Here is a 19,253-nt window from a genome sequence, read left to right on the forward strand (position 1 = left end):
CCATTCAACATGCTCTTTCCCCTCCCTCCTCATCTAATTAGCCAGTACATTGACATGTGCATCAGGTCCCTCAATCTGACCCCAAGATTTTTGGGGCGATACAAAGCTTGCCTTAATAACATTGTTCACAAAATGGCAACTGCCTGCAATTGTGTAATTCCAAGACTGATGGAAACAACATTTATATAATTTATATTGTGTAAGTTTATTTTGCTTGACAAACACAATAGAAAAGAATTCAGAATAATTTCTTAGGGTGACAGCTTCTTAACAGGTGACATTTCTTAATAAAACATTAGGTAAATAGTATGTTTAGGACAAGCCCTATTTCCCTTTAAGCATACAGTAGACTTTCTCATGGCCTAAGAAATCTAACTTTGAAGACTTTTTGCCATTAGCTATTTGTCAATCATTTTTATATTTAAAAATTTCTTCTTTCTGATTTTCTTTACAGAGACACCTCCTTCTATGCACACAACTTCTGTTCCCTCTTCAGTCCCTACCACAGAGGTTAAAGTGAAAGAGGAAGAGACTCCAGTATGTCTTGTTTACAACTGCACTAAACACTTACATTTTCCTTACTGTACTGTATTTAATATAGGAGAATGTCCCATATAACATCAATAACATTGTAGAGGTTGTTCCTCCTAACAGAATTTCTGCATATAATCTCTTGCTAAGCATTAGACCAAACCTCTGCTTCACCTTCACAGAAGCTACGGTCAACAAAATAAGATGAACATAATTATACCTTTATCATTTATCAGTATTTTATATTTAGCCAACCACAAAGAGATAACACAAAACAAGAGTACAGAAGCTCTTTAACTGTTTTCAAATTGAAAACATTTACATTCAATTTCCAGGGGTGCACGTGCAAGAATGCACCCCTTAATACTCAATTACAGCCCACTTGTGCAGAGCTGTCAACCTGTAACAGATGGGATCCATAGGAAATTGCGTGCTGCATGCTTCAGAAAGTTGTGGAAGTGGCTTATTTTGGAGCCCGGTGGCATTACTGTGCATGCACACAAAGATCCGCAAAAGTCACTGGGTTCTTATTGCACATGTGCATGGGCCTTTCCTCAGAGCAGAACACTCTCTTTGTACCTTATACAAAGAGATTAAAACCAGGGGGCAGGGCACCTATAACAGGTAACTGCTAGAAAAATAGGGTGAGTTGGCCCCTCTGCTTGTGCCCCCCAAGGGTTGCCGCTTTCTGCATTGAGGGCCCGATCACAAATCTGGTGCTCAGTGCATATAGCAGCATCAGAAGGTACAGCTCATCCTTATACTTAATGCTTGACACTTAATAATGTGCAAAGTAGGGGGCAGGAGGGGGATCCCTATGTGCTACCCTCCATCCACCCCTCACTAACAGAATGCTTACTATTAGTGAACAGAGCTGCTGGTCTCTGTTTTCAGAAATAGAGCACAGAGAGCTACGGTTATTTGCACAATGCAAATGTGTGCATACTAAGGGGCAGATTTATCAAGGAGTGAAATTAGAGCTCACCACAGAAAAACTTACCAACTCTATATTTAGTCCTGTGGGATTTTTAGATGCTTATTTATCAATGGGTGAAATAATGGGTGATAAATAAGCTTCTAAAAATCCCATAGGAATAGATAGAGAGTAGGTGAATTTTTCTGCGGTGAGCTCTAATTTCACCCCCTAAGTAGTGTATTGTACACGAGTCCTATTATGTTTGTATTATTGTTTCTCACAGTACAATTTGGCAATTTACATCTGTAACTGTTTAACCCTATTTGCTATTTTGCATAAAATATATTCATAAAAGTCACTCTCTTTCTTTTCTCAGAGTCTCAGAGACACCAGCCAATATGTTACATCTGAACTTGCTGCATTAGAGCTTGAACAGAGAAATGTTGATGAAAGGGCTTCAGTGGTAGAAAAAGATCTCCGTTCTCTAATGGAGAATGGTACGAAATTTCAGCAAAAAAAAATATTATGCTGGGTCATGAAGTAAACAAAATATAATTCAGTTCACTTTTTTTTTAGTTTTCAGTTTATATCTTCTGTACATATTTGACAATATTCTGTATTTTTCACTGTAGGTTCAGATAAAGAGGCAGAGGAAACTCTGATTCAGGAATGGTTCTCACTAGTAAATCGAAGGAATGCATTGATCCGCAGGCAGGATGAGCTACAGCTGCTGTGAGTAGTAGATAATTCTAAAGTAAATAATCCTACAGAATGATAATAATATAAAGAGGGTGTAACTAACAGCATCTATATATTAAAGCTAGAACTGGACATACAAGATTCTTAGCTCTTCCAGTTCTGCCAGTTTTATGCTTGTGGTTAGCTTTATATTCCAATTATATAAAACAACCTGACATTCTGAAAATTACGCTAGTCAAAAAAAGAATGTGTTGATAGGAATCATGCATCTTGGAAATGGACGTGGGAAACATATGTGCACATATGTGAAACAAATTTTAAGTTGAATATTTTCACTATATGTCACTAAATTGCTCAGGTATATGTAATTATGTATTTAGACCTCTGATGTTGCACCTTGATGTCATTGTTTTAGTAAATTTCAGATGCCAGGGACCCCTCTACCAGGACACACTATAGAGTAAACAGACCTTGTAGTCACTGGGGAGGGGGCAGGGCTGCCGGAACTTGGGGTCTGCTCACCTACTTCTAGGTCACTGCACTAGGCCCCTTCAAAGGACTGCTAGGACAGTTTTGTAAATAACTCTTAGGGGCCCATTTACTTACTCACGAACGGGCCGAATGCATCCGATTGCGTTTTTTTCGTAATGATTGGTATTTTGCGATTTTTTCGGAAAATTATCGCAACTTTTTCGTTACCAATACGATTTTTGCGGAAAAACGCAAGTTTTTCGTAGCCATTCCGAAAGTTGCGATTTTTTCGTAGCGTTAAAACTTGCGCAAAAAGTTTCGCTTTTTTCGTAGCGTTAAAACTTAAAAGGCGCAACGTTTTGCGCAAGTTTTAACACTACGAAAAAATCTCAACTTTTTGCGCAAGTTTTAACGCTACGAAAAAATCGCAACTTTCGGAATGGCTACGAAAAACTCGCGTTTTTCCGCAAAAATCGTATTGGTAACGGAAAAGTTGCGATAATTTTCCGAAAAAATCGCAAAATACCGATCATTACGAAAAAAACGCAATCGGACGCATTCGGAAAAAAGTTTCGCTTTTTTCGTAGCGTTAAAACTTAAAAGGCGCAACGTTTTGCGCAAGTTTTAACACTACGAAAAAATCGCAACTTTTTGCGCAAGTTTTAACGCTACGAAAAAATCGCAACTTTCGGAATGGCTACGAAAAACTCGCGTTTTTCCGCAAAAATCGTATTGGTAACGGAAAAGTTGCGATAATTTTCCGAAAAAATCGCAAAATACCGATCATTACGAAAAAAACGCAATCGGACGCATTCGGCCCGTTCGTGAGTAAGTAAATGGGCCCCTTAGGGGCCCATTTACTAATCCACGAACGTCCAAAAGCGTTTTTTTCGTAATGATCTGCATTTTTGCGACTTTTTCGTCGCCGTCACGATTTTTTTCATATTTTGCGCAACTTTTTTGTCACCGTTACAACGTTATCGTATATTTTCCTCGACTTTTTCGTCGCTGTTGCCAAAAATTCTGATTTTTCCGCCGTTTACAATTGCTCAATACGAAAAAATTTAGCAAAATACGATAAAGTCGTGACGGCGACGAAAAAGTAGCGCAAAATACGAAAAAAACGCGACAGCGACGAAAAAGTTGCAAAATTTTCGTTTCCAATCCGATTTTTTCCCATTCCGGATTCGGATTCGAGGATTAGTAAATGTTCCCCTTTAGAGATTGAAAAGCTGATGTGATCTAAAGTAATGCCATTTTTTAACAGCTTTAAAATTTGGTAAACATAAGGGCTCTGTTTGCACCAGAAACTGGAATAAGTAAGTTGCTCATTTAAAGCTTCACACTGTATGTATAGAAGGATATTGTATAAATGACAATTACACTGATAATTTATTTGAGGTTAATTTAAGTACAAAGACAAATAGTTTTTTTTGTTTTCTTGAAATGTTTAAAAAATTAAGAATAAAGCTGAACTTTTTTAAAATTCTCTATTATTATAGTGTAGAAGAGCAGGATCTGGAAAGGAGATTTGAGCTCCTGAGCAGAGACCTCCGAGGGCTATTATGTATTGAGGGTAAGTTTAAGGAACTGAATGCTCTCTTATCACAAACAAGATAAAAAATTGTATATGTTTTTTATAAACAAAATGGCCTTTTGGGAAAAAAGTCTGAAGAGGTGTGTCAGTATCAGTATTCTACCACCAGGGGGGAAAAGAACAGACAGAGCATTTTAAAGAATTGTGCAAGAATATAAGAAACACATTTCTGCTGTGAAATGTGGTGTAAAATGCAGTTTAAAAGTGGGGAGTTCAATGAGTTTATCACAGCACCGTAGAAAAAGCATTACAGTTAAAAAGTCATCTAGTACAGGTTTTGCCATGTGTAGAAAACTTGCGTTCATACTGGTATAGTTAGAATTGCATAACAGTTGCTGCTTTTTGGAGCTCATTGGAGTTTGCAAAGCATATTATGGTTCAAAATAAGTGCATTAAATCTGAAGGAACTACGGCATAACACTGGAGTTTTCTTTACATACGGAATTAGAACCTAGTGCCAAAAAAGCACTTGCAAAAGCAGCAGGGAGCAATTTTTAGCAAAGATATGGTGCCTCTTTCTTTTTCCACTACTGGATATTTTTCTTTATACTGTAGCAATGTGTCAGTTCTAGAACTGGCTATCATATATTTTAAATAGGACTGTAAAACTCTTTCAAAAGGCATCATTCATCACTCCGAGTCACAGCATGAAATAATTATTCAGCACTTACGGCTTGAACCCTTTAAATGTGTAATGGAACACTCACTGCTGAAATTCAGAATTATTGTGATAAATTGGAGCATATGACCTTATGGAACGTAGCAATTTAAGATATTTTTTACCACTTAGGCATTCTTACTGAAGGCAATGGAAATTACCTAAAATTACCAGAACAAGATATTTTCTCAAGAATCATGCACACAAATTGCCACTTCTTGCATTTTTTATGTCATTCACAGCAACTGAAATCATTTAGGGGAGATTTAGGCTTCTGATGTTGTATTTTAAGTAAAACTTGCTATGTCTGCCATAGCTTAATTTTCAGTGGCAGTGACCTGGATCTAATGAAGAAGGACAAAAGTTAGGGTTAGGGGTGGCAAACTAACCCCACTAAAAATCTTTACTTTATTTGGCCATAGTAAAGACCTGCAGCAGTTAAGACGCCCGTAATCGCCTGTCACCTAATCCCAAAACTAAGCACAGGAAGCATTCTGTCTATAGCAAACACAATCAGGCATATTTATCTTGGAGGCTTATTTATTAACCCTTAAAAACCTCGAACAAAGTTGTTAAACTTTGATCAGGTTTTTTAAACAATACAGTGCTCGCCACCTGAAATCTCCTGAACTTTTTATATTTTTAAAAAAAAACAAACACTTGTGGTTTAAAAAAAAAAAAAGATTGCAAAAAATAGCGAAGTGAGATTAAGATCTCTCTTTAACATTTTACTTACTTTGTATTGCCCAAACATGATTTTCGAAAGGCAATAAATATAAACTTTGGGTGGGGCCTTGTCACCAAACGTCCTCCCGGGGCAGGCAACATAGAGCTTGTTAGGAATATTTTTTGCACAATATGGTACTGATTCCCTCAGCCTGCACCTCCTCCAAAGGAAAGAATTTTTCACCAATAGGTGACCTTTTAATCAATTAAAAAAATGTTATCAATAGAAATTTCATAAAGTGTTTTTCATCCTAGTTTATATATTTTTCATTTTCAAAAAAGTAACTACAATAAGTTGAGTAAAAAAGGAAAGACAGAGTGGAGCAGCGGCACCATTTTCAAACTTAGAAACCATACTCAAAAATTTATGTTATCTGACTTGAAAAGTTTATTTTGAGAATGACTAGTGGGTATATGCCATACACAGGTGATAATACACAGTTGAGAAGTCTCCCAGCACCAGCAACGTACCGTAGCTTTGCTCAGCTTACAGCCACATTGCTTTTAACTCAGCATTCCTCAACAGCTGCACTAGCCTCCATTCATCACGCCCTTAAAGATTCGTTACTCCTTTACATGCAGGCACACTTCACACCTAACAAATTCTGCTATAATTCATATATTTTTTCTCAGATACTTCTAAGTTACATTGAAATAAAATATTGTTTTACTGTGTTCTGGTAACAACTTCAAATAAATAAATAAATGTAAACCTTACCAAAACACAGTGGAGAGATATTGCCTGAAATATAAAATGCCTTGGCAGTCAGGCAGGCAAATAATTTTGCAATGCAACTCATGTAAATAGTGTAAAAACTATTTAGTATTGCAAGTTTTTGGGTTCCCTGACACTCATTCAAGGGGAATACACTATTTGCAGCATTATTCAGTGAGCAGTAGATGTAAGTCAAAAGGTACAGTAAGGGCAATAAAACATGGATCTTTGCACATGTTGTTTTTCTTTGCACTTTGCACCACCATAAATGAGCCCTTGTTATGTTCCATACATTCAGTTTCTTAGTTGTGTCTATAAGTCAAACTGTAATGTTAATGTTGTCAGCAAGAATTGTAGAATGTGAACCCTTCTTGCAAAAAATAAATAAATATATAAAATGACTGTCTTTCAGAATTTATGAAGAGTGAAGCTCAAAAGAAAAGAGAGAAGCTCTTACTGGATGAGTTGGTGTCTCTTGTAAACCAACGTGATGGTCTTGTAAGGGATTTGCATTTCAAAGGGATCAGGTGAGAACATTTCAAATAAATTCTGCCCTGTGACTAAGAAGAATCTGGCACTTGTGTTTGGTTGTCTTGCTTACCCTATTTATTAAAACTTAAGTAGGATACAATATAACTTTGTGAGAGTTTCTGTTTAAAGGGATTCTGTCGTGATTTTTATGGTGTAGTTTTTATTACTAAATTACACTGTGTGCAAACAAATAATTCACTCTATCATTTAAAATTTTATTCTTGAACCAACAAATGTATTTTTTTAGCTGTAATATTGGTGTGTAGGTGCAATCTTAGTGCAATGTGCCTGATCCTGAGCTTTGAGAAAGAGCCAGCGCTACAAATAGAACTGCTTTCACCTATGGTAACTTGAGTCATAGACGGACATGTGTGTTTTATAATTGAGTTTTATTTTCATCTCTACCACTAAGCGAGGCATGGGTGAATTTTTAGCAATGCATATGTTAGGAAGCTGTTATCTTGTAACCTTCCCATTGTTTTGATGGTCGACTGCTAGGGAGAAAAGGGAGGAGGGGTGACATTATTTCAACTTGCAGTGCAGCAGTAAAGTGTGACTGAATACACATGGCTGAGGGCACCTGAGAAACTAAGAATATGGCTAGCCCCATTTCAAAATTAAAGATTAAAGATTCTGCTAGTTTGGTATTTTAACTGATGCGTTTTGTAAAAGACAGAATCCCTTTAAAGACTTTCTGTGGTTTAAAGATTAAATGTGACCTGCCAGTGTATATAGTGGTGGAAATATAGGAGCCCACCTTGCACCTTTATGGTAATTATTGTTTTCCAATTAGTTCATAAGTCTTTGGGGCACATTTACTAACCCACGAACGGGCCAAATGCGTCCGATTGCGTTTTTTTCATAATGATCGGTAATTTTGCGATTTTTTTCGGCGTCTTTACGATTTTTGCGTAAAAACGCGAGTTTTTCGGCGTCTTTACGATTTTTGCGTAAAAACGCGAGTTTTTCGGCGTCTTTACGATTTTTGCGTAAAAATGCGAGTTTTTTGTTGCCATTACGAAAGTTGCGCAAAGTCGCGATTTTTTCGTAGCGTTAAAACTTTTAAGTTTTAACGCTACGAAAAAGGCGCGACTTTGCGCGCAAGTGTTAACGCTACGAAAAAATCGCGACTTTGCGCAACTTTCGTAATGGCTACGAAAAACTTGCGTTTTTACGTAAAAATCGTAAAGACGCCGAAAAACTCGAGTTTTTACGCAAAAATCGTAAAGACGCCGAAAAACGTGCGTTTTTACACAAAAATCGTAAAGACGCCGAAAAAAATACGAAAAAGTCGCAAAATCGGAATTTTTTCAATTCGGATTCGAAATCGTGTCTTAGTAAATCAGCCCCTAAGTAAATCAGCCCCTTTGAAAAAAAATAAAAATATAAATAAAAACTATACATCTCACTTCTTAGCTGTAATATGAATACACACCTATATACTTATGCAAATGCACTGTGCAAAGTGCAATGTTAGACACAACTGGCCATGTTTTCTACCCATAGCAGTGATTTTTGTGCAGTGTTTTTTTTCCACATTTCTAGTGTAATTGTGACCATGAGGCATGCAACATGCATGTAGCCAATGCATCACAATTGCAGTGTGATGCAAGTGGGCTGCAATTCCACTGGCAATTTACTAATGCCGGTATTTCTGGCACTTGGCATTAAAATGAAGCATGCAGGGTCAGACTGGGGCCGGATACCCACTGGGCGCTCCCCTGGGCTGCCGTTCTCCTTCCCCTGACGCATTGAAGGTAAGTTTAATTTACACATGCTCAGGAGGGGGTCAGGAGGATGGCTGGGGCCAATGCGGGGGGTGTGGGGGCCACACTGGTAGCACCCCCAGTGGGCCCTGCACCCCCCAGTTCGAACCTGGATGCACGTGTCCAATTTTTTAGGTACAATTTCTCTGCATGTTTTGAGGCTAGCCGTTAAGAAAACCCTGTAGCTGCTGCCTACTTAAACAAACCAGTAGCCCCCAGGGTTACCCAATGTCAATACAAACAGGAGGCAGGATGGATGCACCAGCCCAGAGTGCAACTATACATAAGTGCAAGGAGTGGCTTTGTATGCAAGTAGTTTTAATGAGTGTTTTGCAAGATCTCAACTGCTGTTGTTGGTGTAAATGGGTCATTTTGACTTAAGACAGCCTAACACCGCCTTGCTCCTATAACATATTGTTTTCCAAATAACCTTCACATGCTTGGAAACCTTTTAGAAACTTGATTTTAAGCTTTGCCAAACTGTATAATTTTTATCGCAGAGATATTTTTTTTGTTTTTAGGGCCTTATTTTTTATATGTCAAATATTTGGACATTGGTGTTAATGGACAAAAAATTCTCTGCTAGAAACACTGTCCCAGTCAAATGCCCGAAGACAAAAATTTGTCGGCAAGCTGAGAAATGAACTTGATATTTTTTCAACTGACAGAGCAAATAAAAAAAATTCAAATAGAAGCAGCATTTGATTTTTCACATATTTCAATAGTTTATATTTGTTTCCACTTTTCATTTTTTTTCCAATTCAATTCCAAGTTTGCAAATATTGAATTATAAAAAGTTTCACAGGATACAATTTTCTTTTCACTCTTTTTCCTACAGAATTATTTTTTTGCATATTGGAGAAGAAAAAATGTAGAAGGTTAAGAATTAATGAGTGTTATTAAATCTTCTAACCAATAAGTTACAAATACCTGACCAGTATATATATATACATATTTATTTATTTTCCTATACGCTTTTATTTCAATTACCCAAAGGAATACATTGTGCAGTCTGTGTTAAGGCAATAGTCACTGTGGTGAAATTGAGTTAGCTAAAATGTATTTTCAGATCCATTTCCATATGCAGTATCATGTGAGAGTCATGTGAAATGTCCAAAGAAAGGGTAGCTTGTGCAAAAACCTACATATTTTAGAAATGTTGTTGAGCCAGTAGTGTAGCTTTATGCAACCTCATGCTTTGGTCTATGATTTGATACTTTGGGGGTTATGTGTATGTTTAGTAACCTAAAGCAACCAATTAGCAGGTACCATTTACTGCTTAGCTATTTAAAAACAGACATCTGATTGATTACTATGTATGGGGAGCCATCCTGTTTATATGTTATTGTACGTATGTTGACAGTTCAGCAATGAAAGGAGTGCCTGATTAGGCGGAATACTGCCTGCTATATTGTATTAACTGTCATTCATTTGATTTCAATCCTTGTCAAGTGTCTGTATGGTAAAGTTAGTTGTTTCTGATAACATAGTAGATAATGTATCTTAATTTATTACCTGTTACACTTTATGACATTATCTTGTCTTTAAGTAACATCGTGCCCCATATTTTTCCAGGGCTTTTGAGGAGGATGAAAGAATTGAGAGAAGTCTGGAGCAAAGGAGGAGAAAGTTAAGCAAAAAGGAGAAATGTCGGATCAGCTGAGTCTTCCAAGAAAAATGAAGCGCCATTGCTGGAATAAAGCTTCTTCATCGTATTTAAGCTGCACTGCGCAGAATCCAACTAAATTAACTTCACTTGAAGCTGAATGCAAATTACACAGATAAAATGATCTTCCCATCGCACCAGTACTGACGATGCAAAAAAAAATTTAAACTGCTTCAGCTACTTTCAAATAGCTGTGAACTTGATGAGATCTTTGACAGAAGGATGGTGAGAAGCAAAATCCTCTTCTAAATATTACTCAGGCTTTATGTTCTTCCACTTGCTGCTAAGGTCATAGTAATGATCTATATTAATTATTCAAATGTGTTTTTTTGCATGAATAGGTTATCTTTGCAAGTATTATAAGCAATTATCTTATTTCATAGAATTGTTTTTGTAATTTGTGATTTTTTTGATTAAGGTTATATCCTTTTAAATAGTGACAGATTCCAGCTAAAGTCTATGCATTGCATTCATAGGTATATTCCAGATCTGCTCAAATTATCTTCAATGATAATAAATGTCATGGACAACTCATGGATCTGGAAAATAATTAATTGCTTCTTTGTATCAATAAACAGTACTATACTGTATGTCCTTGTAAAAATTTTGAGCTTATTGCTGCCTATTGGAAACCAGATTGGCATCAACAACATTTACTAGAAATTGTATAATGAACCTTTCTACATGTCACTGCCCCTGTTTAGGGTGTTCGCCATTAGCAAGGCAATTAAAAGCACTGCATATAGGTGTTGGTGGTATATAAATAAATAAAAGTAATAATTTATAATGGGCCTAATCTGGCCCCATATTTTTATAAAAAGAATACAAATTTGTATATCCTTCAGGCATAACTCTTTTGAGTAAAAGCACCTGTATGCTACTCAGCAGGCCCAGAATTTTCATATATATTCAGCAAACGCACCTTTCTATGAATTGTATAGTTCATATAAATATTTTTGTTCAACCCATAATTCATTTTCTAGAATATAGTTGGTAGTCTTCTCTTGTTTACAATGTATTACTCTTCGCAGTACTTCCTGTCACCAGGTTTTTTAAAGGATGGTATTGTAGCACACAAACTAAGGAATTTTATACAGGCCATAAAATGAACATACTCATAGAAGGCACATTCTTCATAATATATATTTAATAAGGATGTTTAGACTGTTTTGATCATTTTGGGATCATTTCCTGCGTCTCCAACAAGATCCTCCTTATACACAAAATTTTCACACTGGTTTTTAAATATTAACATCCTTATTAAAGAACACTAATGGCATTACGTATGGTTAAAAGTATGCTTATATATGCAGTCATCAGTCGCTTCATATTTATATTATGAAGATAATTGTTGTTACCTATTCTAATGCCCCACCAAAGCTCACTCTTGTCTTGGCCTAGCGCTGACAAACCTAACTATAGTGCCATTTGCTCCCCAGTGACATTACAACATTGTCAACTATGTCGATTGCATGTGGATCATTCAGCAGGAAGTAAAGCACTTTGGCTGCTAAATATAGAAAATACAGCTGCTGATATATACAGTTCAATAAAATTACACAATAAAGTTAAGTTTTGCAGATTCAATTATTTACATATGTTAATATTGACTTCCTTTTATACACAATATTTGCCTGATATTCCAAAAAAAGTGTCTTAAATGCAACTCATTTATTTATTAATTGATTCCATCTATGACATGCAAATATACATTTTGAGGAATTCAACTTTTTAAAGAGTAATGCTTTGCCTGAATAGCTTATGTTCTATAAACCTGATGTGCCTATGATGAGTCTCTAGAATATGCCTGTGATTAGCAAAGAGCTTTGGTCCTTCTATTTCCACAGTTTTGCTGCCTGTAGCCACAGTACTGGATGTGGCTTGCACTCATTTATGTGTACTAGCTAGAATGGAATGCACGCAGAAGCCTTTTTTTGTAGCATTGTGTTTCACTTTTACTGTCACGGTACGAAACAAATTCTGGGAATTTATTGTGATATTGTTGCTTTGCTTGAAGTGTTAAATAAAATGTGCCATTGATCATGTCTTGGGTAAATATGTTTATTTTTTTGTCAACCATGCATTTCGGATTTCCCAGAATTACTATAACAACAGACACTGGTAGAAGAGATATTATTCAATGTCTGCTATGGTATCCAGTTGAAATAGGTGTTTTTGTGATGACCAATGATAACATGATTATCTGTAGATGATGCAAGCCCATCTGTTAATATCAGAATGTCATCATACGTCAGGCAATGCTTTTACCCTGGATTTCTTCACTTTCATCATCCAAATGACCTAGTTCAGTTGATTCCAAACCCAGAAGTTCTTTCCAGTTTTCAGGTATGAATAGCAACAGGAAGCCCACACCAATAGCTGATATTCCCAAGAGATACCCTCCAGATGGTAACACCCAAGGCTGATCCAAACCTATAAAAAAAAAAATAGAATTTCAGAATGCTATACCCACTAATCTTTATATTTCATTCATCAGTGTATTTATTCCTGTGCAGTGGCTTTTACCAGAATTCCAGCATCCTTGTGGGCACCAGCTAAATACCATACAATGCAACTTGCATACATGTGTGTATTTGAGCTGTATACAGAATGTGTAGGCCCCTGGACAGGCAAGTAAATGCAACTCCCTGCAAATTTAGGCCATTTGCACCACAGTTTTACCTTGGTCTTGGCCCTTGAGAGGGTGCTCACCATGCAGCTGGGGAATGCTCACATAGAATGAATGACCAGGACACTGGATGGTTCATGCAAACCAAACAAGGACTTCTTGGTTGATTTCCAGGCAGTTGATGTTCTGGTACACTCAGTAGTAAAGCACATGAAGATCTCAGGGTATACATCCAGAAATAAATATCACACCTTCCAGGAGGTCATACACACACATCTGGTGACCTTATCTCCAAGATAAGATAAGACCTTATCCCACGGTGGTATTTTGCTCCTTGGCACACTATACTGACCCTGAGGTCACCCACTTGTGCCCCTAAACTAGCATTCTAGTCACCGCAGGGTTATAACCCCTCTAACTTCCTTGGTGGAGCAAAGAACTGCTCGACTACCTTCACCTAAACCTTTCACTTCTGGAGCTACTATTACATTAACTTTCTCTAACTTGAACTACAGTACCTAACAAACAGACCTGTAACCACCTCCCAGTGAGGTGAAATCCCAGGAAAAGAGCATGTGTCCTATCCCTTTTATATTGGAGTACACTGCCATCTACTGGGCATTTCTCGCCCTTTGAGGAAGCTTACTTTTAACCTGGGAAGGGAACTGATTTAAACTTAAGACCCCTTTAGGTGTCCAAACCTAAGGAAAACTGCCTGATTGGTCAACACTGAACGGAGTTGCTACACTTACTTTAGTAAATTAGGCCTTATAAGTGCAGTGGAAACTCTGTAATGATCAAAAGTTTCAGCCATCCAGTAACTTGAGGGTTCTGGCTGCTTCATTCTGTATATCAGTGCAATCTTTGTGATTTAAGCATAAGGTACAAAGCCAGAGCATAAGGCTCTCCATCCATGGACTCTCTCTGCTACTTCCACAGTGCAACCTTACTCGTAGGGTCCCACACATGCCACTTGCGTGTGAATTGCAAGGGCAGAAAATCTCAGGTGTGTTAGGAAATATTTCCTATGAGGCTGAATTAGTTCCTCATAGCCTTGCAGAAATACACAATAGACACATGCAACAATATGTGGAGCTCATTTTATATTACAACAGAACATAACAAACTGTGCAAGGGCATTTTTCAGCTTCAATAAACAATCTTATTAAACAATATTATGTATACACGTTCATGCTTAATATATTTTATTGATTCTGTCTGAGCAAAATGATCTGCATGATTGTTATCCTAATATAACTTGTAATCTAATTATGCTATAATGACAATCAACTAATTAAGCAAGTTTATTGAGCCACTTAGCTTTTCCCCACTGAGCAGCAGCAGCAGCAGCAGCAGCACATGTGCCTACACAAACTGTGACAGCATGTCATTGGTAGGGGCCATACTGCAATCCTGTTTTGTAAAGTTGAAAATAAAATGCTTAAAACACCTTTGTCCATAAACAGGGGAAAGACAAAATGTTTCTGAATTTCTTACTATCCATATGTTGCCAGAAATGACCATCATGATATGACCCTTGGGAAAATTCCTTTCCCAATTCAATCTAAGGTTATTGAATTATTTAAATAAAATTATTTTTTTACAAAATTTAGTAGCTATTCTTCTAAGTTTAACTTAATAATATGCTCATGTTCTTAAACTGGTATGAAAGCATTTTTTCAAGCTCGGGAGTACCTAAAGCTGCTTGCTCCTCTAATACCAATCAAACTATCTCTTAGGGGATCAAATCAGTAATGCATGTTGCAAACCAGGATTAAATTACTGCATATAACTGGCCAGTGGTCAGGGCATGTGGTAGGCTGCCAAGCAGGTCAGTAAAAAGGCTGTAGGTCAGAGTATGCAACACAAAGTCCCTTTACAAAGCTAGGGGTTAAAGCCAGATCACTGAAGCAGGAACAAGGTTGGGACAGAAAATCAGGTTATAAAAGGTAGACCACAAAAATGGTTTAATGATTAAGCAATGGGAAGGGGAAGAGGAAGGCTTAAGCAGTTCCTTATTAGCAGGAATGCTGACACCTTGCCTTAGTGAGAAGGCAGAAACAATGGAGAAAAGAAAGGCTAGAGCTAAAAATGCCTTTCATAAAAATACTGGTAAGAATAAAATCATTGTCCATAAATGAACTTGTGGTTATATTAATCATACAAATAAGCACACAGTTCATATGCAGATAACAAAAGCTGGGCGCAGCCAATAACTAACAGAATATACTCCTCTGGGTGCCGTCCAGTAAAATGCTGGGTAGAAATTTCCTACAATCTTCTTCGCATGTACCAAGTTCACTGGGAATTGAACTGATTTTGCGGCAGGGTAGAACTATAAGTTTGGTCCCACTGGAACCAATGGCTCTAGCCCAAGCTATGACAAAGAGCCTAGACAATTATTCCTCCTCTGCTAAACAGTGTACAATGACATTGTCATTAGGCTGCTTCGTACTTTTGTGCCAACAGTTTGGGAAAAAAAGATTTTCCTGTTTTAGAATAATAATGCCCCTTGCACAGAGAAGGGTCCATACTAAATTGATGGAAGAACTGAGAGACCTGTTAGAGCTCTGACCATAACACCACTGAATATATGTGGGATGAACTGGAATGCCGTGAGCCAGGCCTGATCACTCAACATAACTGCCCAACCTCGCTAATTATTTAGTGGCTGGATAGAGACATATCAGTTTATATGGATATAAGAAATAACACACTGCCTTTGCTGTAGTATTTAGAAGGGAAAACAACACTTACCAATGATAACGAAGACACTTAGGAATATGCCAAATGAGATTCCAGACTGAGGAATGAAATGGCCTCCGACTTTTTCTAGAAACTGAAATACTGAACCAAAGCAGAATGTGGTTTAATACGATTTCTAGTGTTGGTTTGATTATATTTAAAATAGCCTTGTCTCTGTAAAAATAAAAACCTTGTATTCGATTGTAACTAAAATTTCATTAATCCTTATTGGTCACAGTAAAATATTGGGTTTATTTAAAGTTTAAATTATTTTTAAGCAGACTTAAGGTATGGAGATTCAAGATACGGAAAGACCCCTTATATGGAAAACCCCAGAATATGCAAAAGAAAACATTCTCTTAAGTTTGGCACTGGACACTTGTGGCTAAATATGGTCGCTGAGCTGGGGGGCCCTCTCTTCCACAACTGGCATATGCGCAGCTTGTACTGTACGTGTGTGCATGTGGCGACTGCAGTCTGATGTCCGTTGCTTAGGGTAGCACTGACGCAAATATTTCTCTTGATTTATTATTAGCCAGGTGTAAGCGAGGAAACATTCACTCCTAGTTCTTCCCAGGTATGTTTACCTCTTGAAACCACAAGATTGAAATATTTGCGCATGTATTTAAGGTGCAAAAGAATCTCTTGTAAATGAGCTTTATAAAAGTTACTTGATCTTATTTTACTTGCAAGCACGATGCAGTCTGCTGCAAATACAGCAAAAAGAACCAAATCCCTTAACATAGCAACCTCTTTTACAGCTGCAAACCACAATCAGAAGGCCTATTCATGCATTCCGCAGGAAGGGGAAGCCATCATACTATGCACATTGTAAGATGGGACTTGTTAAATCTTGTGAAAGACATATACAGTATAAACACATAGTATGGAGAGTCTTATACAGAGCTGGATTCTGGTAATTACCCCTCTAAATATCTCCAAAGCTGCACATGACCTAAGGAGAGGAATTTGTTAAATACACTGAGGGGCAGATTTACTAAAACTCTGACATTTCTCTTTTTTTTCTTTTTAAAAATGTGAATAAACTAATTTCCACGAATGTCTGACATTTACAAAAGAAAGTTTGAATTAAAAAAGTCCGTGCAGGGAAAAGTCGCAAAACTGCAACACAAAAACTCTTTTTTGAATTGTTGAATTTAGATTTTTAGCCATTTTGTCGCATAATAATCTAAAAAAAAGTTGCAATTATTTTTCTGCAACTTTTAGCTCTAAAAGATTTAAATTGGAAAAAAAAAATCAGAGCGTTAGTAAACGGCCCCCTAAATTTGTTGGATCCAAATACAGAGATTTTACAAGAATGCATGAATCAAAGAAGGAAACCCCTATGAATCTAAACAAACAACCAATGTGGCTTATATTAGACAAACAGGTAAAATGGACCAATTCCTGTGTGTTCTGGTCATGTATAAATTAAATATGTTCATGTTTTGCTTTAAAAGACCCTTAGGCAACTGGAGACCCATAACCAACTATGTAACATAATAAAGGGTATGTCATTTTTTTAACTTCAACCAACTCTACATTAATGGATGCAGAGAGCCTTGTCGGTCCTTCGAACTCTCTGGCCTAGGCCGTGGCTGGAATTGACAGGTAAGGGAATGATTAAATACTAGTGCCCTACAGCTTTAATTAGTTTCATTACTACAAACTATGCTCATATTTATAGTACACTCGGTATTTTGCTCTGTCTTTCAAGAAACAATAGATATACCTAGACATAATATTTAGAACCATATATAAGTACTTGTTGTGCTCCCATGTAAATACTACAGGTATCGGACCCCTTATCAGGGAAACTCATTATCCAGAAAGTTCCGAATTACGGAAAAGCTATCTCTCACAGACTCCATTTTTATCAAATAATTCACATTTTAAAAAATGATTTCTTTTTCTCTGTAATAATAAAACCATACCTTGTACTTGATTCCAACTAAGATATAATTAATCCTTATTGGAGCCAAAATAATTACATTGGGTTTAATTACTGTTTAAATATTTTTTTTTAGCAGACTTGAGGTAGGAGATACAAATTACAGAAAGATCCCTTATCTGGAAAACCCCAGGTCCCAAGCATTCTGGATAATGGGTCCTATGCCTGTACTGATGCAATGACAATAGGCCATTTTTTATTTAAAAAGTTTGATACAATAGAATACTTACAAAAGAATAGCACAGCTGTTACACACAGGTATGTCAAGGAAGAAATAAAATCATTCTCAATTTTTTCAGCAGCTCCTTGAAAATATGCAGTGAAGGGAATCCACCATAGCAGCAGAGTATTACAAACGCCATTTAGGCCTAGGAAGATGACTGTCTCTTGCCAACTTAACCGACCAAGCAAAAGCTGGAATAGAACCTGCAGGAAAAAAATTGCAAGTCAGTGTGGAGAGTGCAGAGCAAGACAAGTGTAAAGAGCTTATGCACGTCATATTCCCATTAGGGTTGCCACCTGGCCAGTATTTGGGGCAGTTATTACAGTAATTCTGTAATACCCTTAAGTTCAGCCCCTGGCCCATCCCTCCACCCCTTTTGTCATCATCCTGCCCCCTCCTACACCACTAACCTCTCCTTTTGTCTCTGTCCCCCTGCTGGCTGCTAAATTTATTCTGAAAAGGTGGCAACCATAATTCCCATTGATGCTTCCTTTTACCGTTTAAAAGATAATTTAACCTAAAAACTTTAGACAGACTATCCATTCAGAAAATGATTTTGTAACATTCACAAAGTTCTCGAGTCTTTTTATATTGTGACATTACAGGCATACGTGCCCCTTTTGCCTTCATATCAAAATCAAAATGCTTTGATTATGGTTGTGTTAAAATCCATGCAGCGCAACATTAATTATATTGTAAATGTCTTCTTATATTAAGGTGACTGTTGGCATGTATCATTTTGTTATTTACATCACTAAAAATTACTTTCCTCTTTTATTAGCTGTTTTATGCTCAGAGGATCCTAACAGTTTTCTTTATTAGGATTAGTGACAGGAAACCTGATGTAAATACAACAAATGGCCTTATGTATGGTAAGTTCTGAAACTTTTAAATTGCAATATCGGTCTTTTGGGGGGTATGTACAGTCGCACAGCGTTGTGTGATTTTGTCCCAGTCTAGGGGGTGATTTTTGTGCACCTCAGTTTTTTAAATAGTGCCACAGATTCTCAATAGGAACGTAATTAATGGACCTTTTTATGCTTGAGTCACTTCAGTGTTACTTTGGCCTTGTATTTTGTAACCACACTACTCCATGTTTGGGGCCCGCCAATGGGCTTGTCCAACCAATATCTGGCCAAGATCTGCCTGTGTATTGCTTTCTTAACTGCATACAAAGCTCAAGTACAGTACCACTGCTTTTCAAGACATAGTTATATGTATGCCCATCTGTACTACTCCTTCTTGCTTTGCTTACAGATTGTATGATACATAGATCTGTCCCCAAATTTATATATAAAATTGAATTACTATTGATGCACAATGCAGTATGTATTGCTTACCCACATAAAATCAATTACCTGATTGACTGCAGCTATGATTGCTGCAGAAAGTGCCAAAATCCGCCCAATCACAGCTTCGGTTTCTATAC

The 19,253-nt window shown here is 37.1% G+C and overlaps 1 protein-coding gene and 1 long non-coding RNA gene across 4 annotated transcripts in view; one reads left to right on the top strand and one right to left on the bottom strand.

Annotated features, from left to right (window-relative positions):
- The window catches only part of ehbp1l1 (EH domain binding protein 1 like 1), a 64,561-nt gene extending 52,240 nt beyond the window's left edge, over nucleotides 1-12,321 (top strand). For all 3 annotated transcript variants that reach the window (XM_031900700.1, XM_002935354.5, XM_012962232.2), the window contains 6 exons: nucleotides 455-537; nucleotides 1,824-1,944; nucleotides 2,080-2,179; nucleotides 4,120-4,193; nucleotides 6,726-6,840; nucleotides 10,186-12,321. In XM_031900700.1, coding sequence (XP_031756560.1) covers nucleotides 455-537; nucleotides 1,824-1,944; nucleotides 2,080-2,179; nucleotides 4,120-4,193; nucleotides 6,726-6,840; nucleotides 10,186-10,273 — 581 coding nt within the window. In that variant the 3' untranslated portion in view covers nucleotides 10,274-12,321. The remainder of the gene's footprint in view (nucleotides 1-454; nucleotides 538-1,823; nucleotides 1,945-2,079; nucleotides 2,180-4,119; nucleotides 4,194-6,725; nucleotides 6,841-10,185) is intronic.
- On the bottom strand, nucleotides 11,464-18,046 carry xbg105947229. The gene is made up of 3 exons (XR_001924445.2): nucleotides 17,832-18,046; nucleotides 15,663-15,752; nucleotides 11,464-12,709 (listed from the first exon to the last, which is right to left on the bottom strand). It is a non-coding gene; the product is annotated as a XenBase Gene 105947229 (long non-coding RNA).
- Between the last annotated feature and the right edge of the window lie 1,207 nt (nucleotides 18,047-19,253).

Source organism: Xenopus tropicalis, chromosome 4 (genome assembly GCF_000004195.4).
Source record: "Xenopus tropicalis strain Nigerian chromosome 4, UCB_Xtro_10.0, whole genome shotgun sequence".
NCBI classification, from domain to species: domain Eukaryota; kingdom Metazoa; phylum Chordata; class Amphibia; order Anura; family Pipidae; genus Xenopus; species Xenopus tropicalis.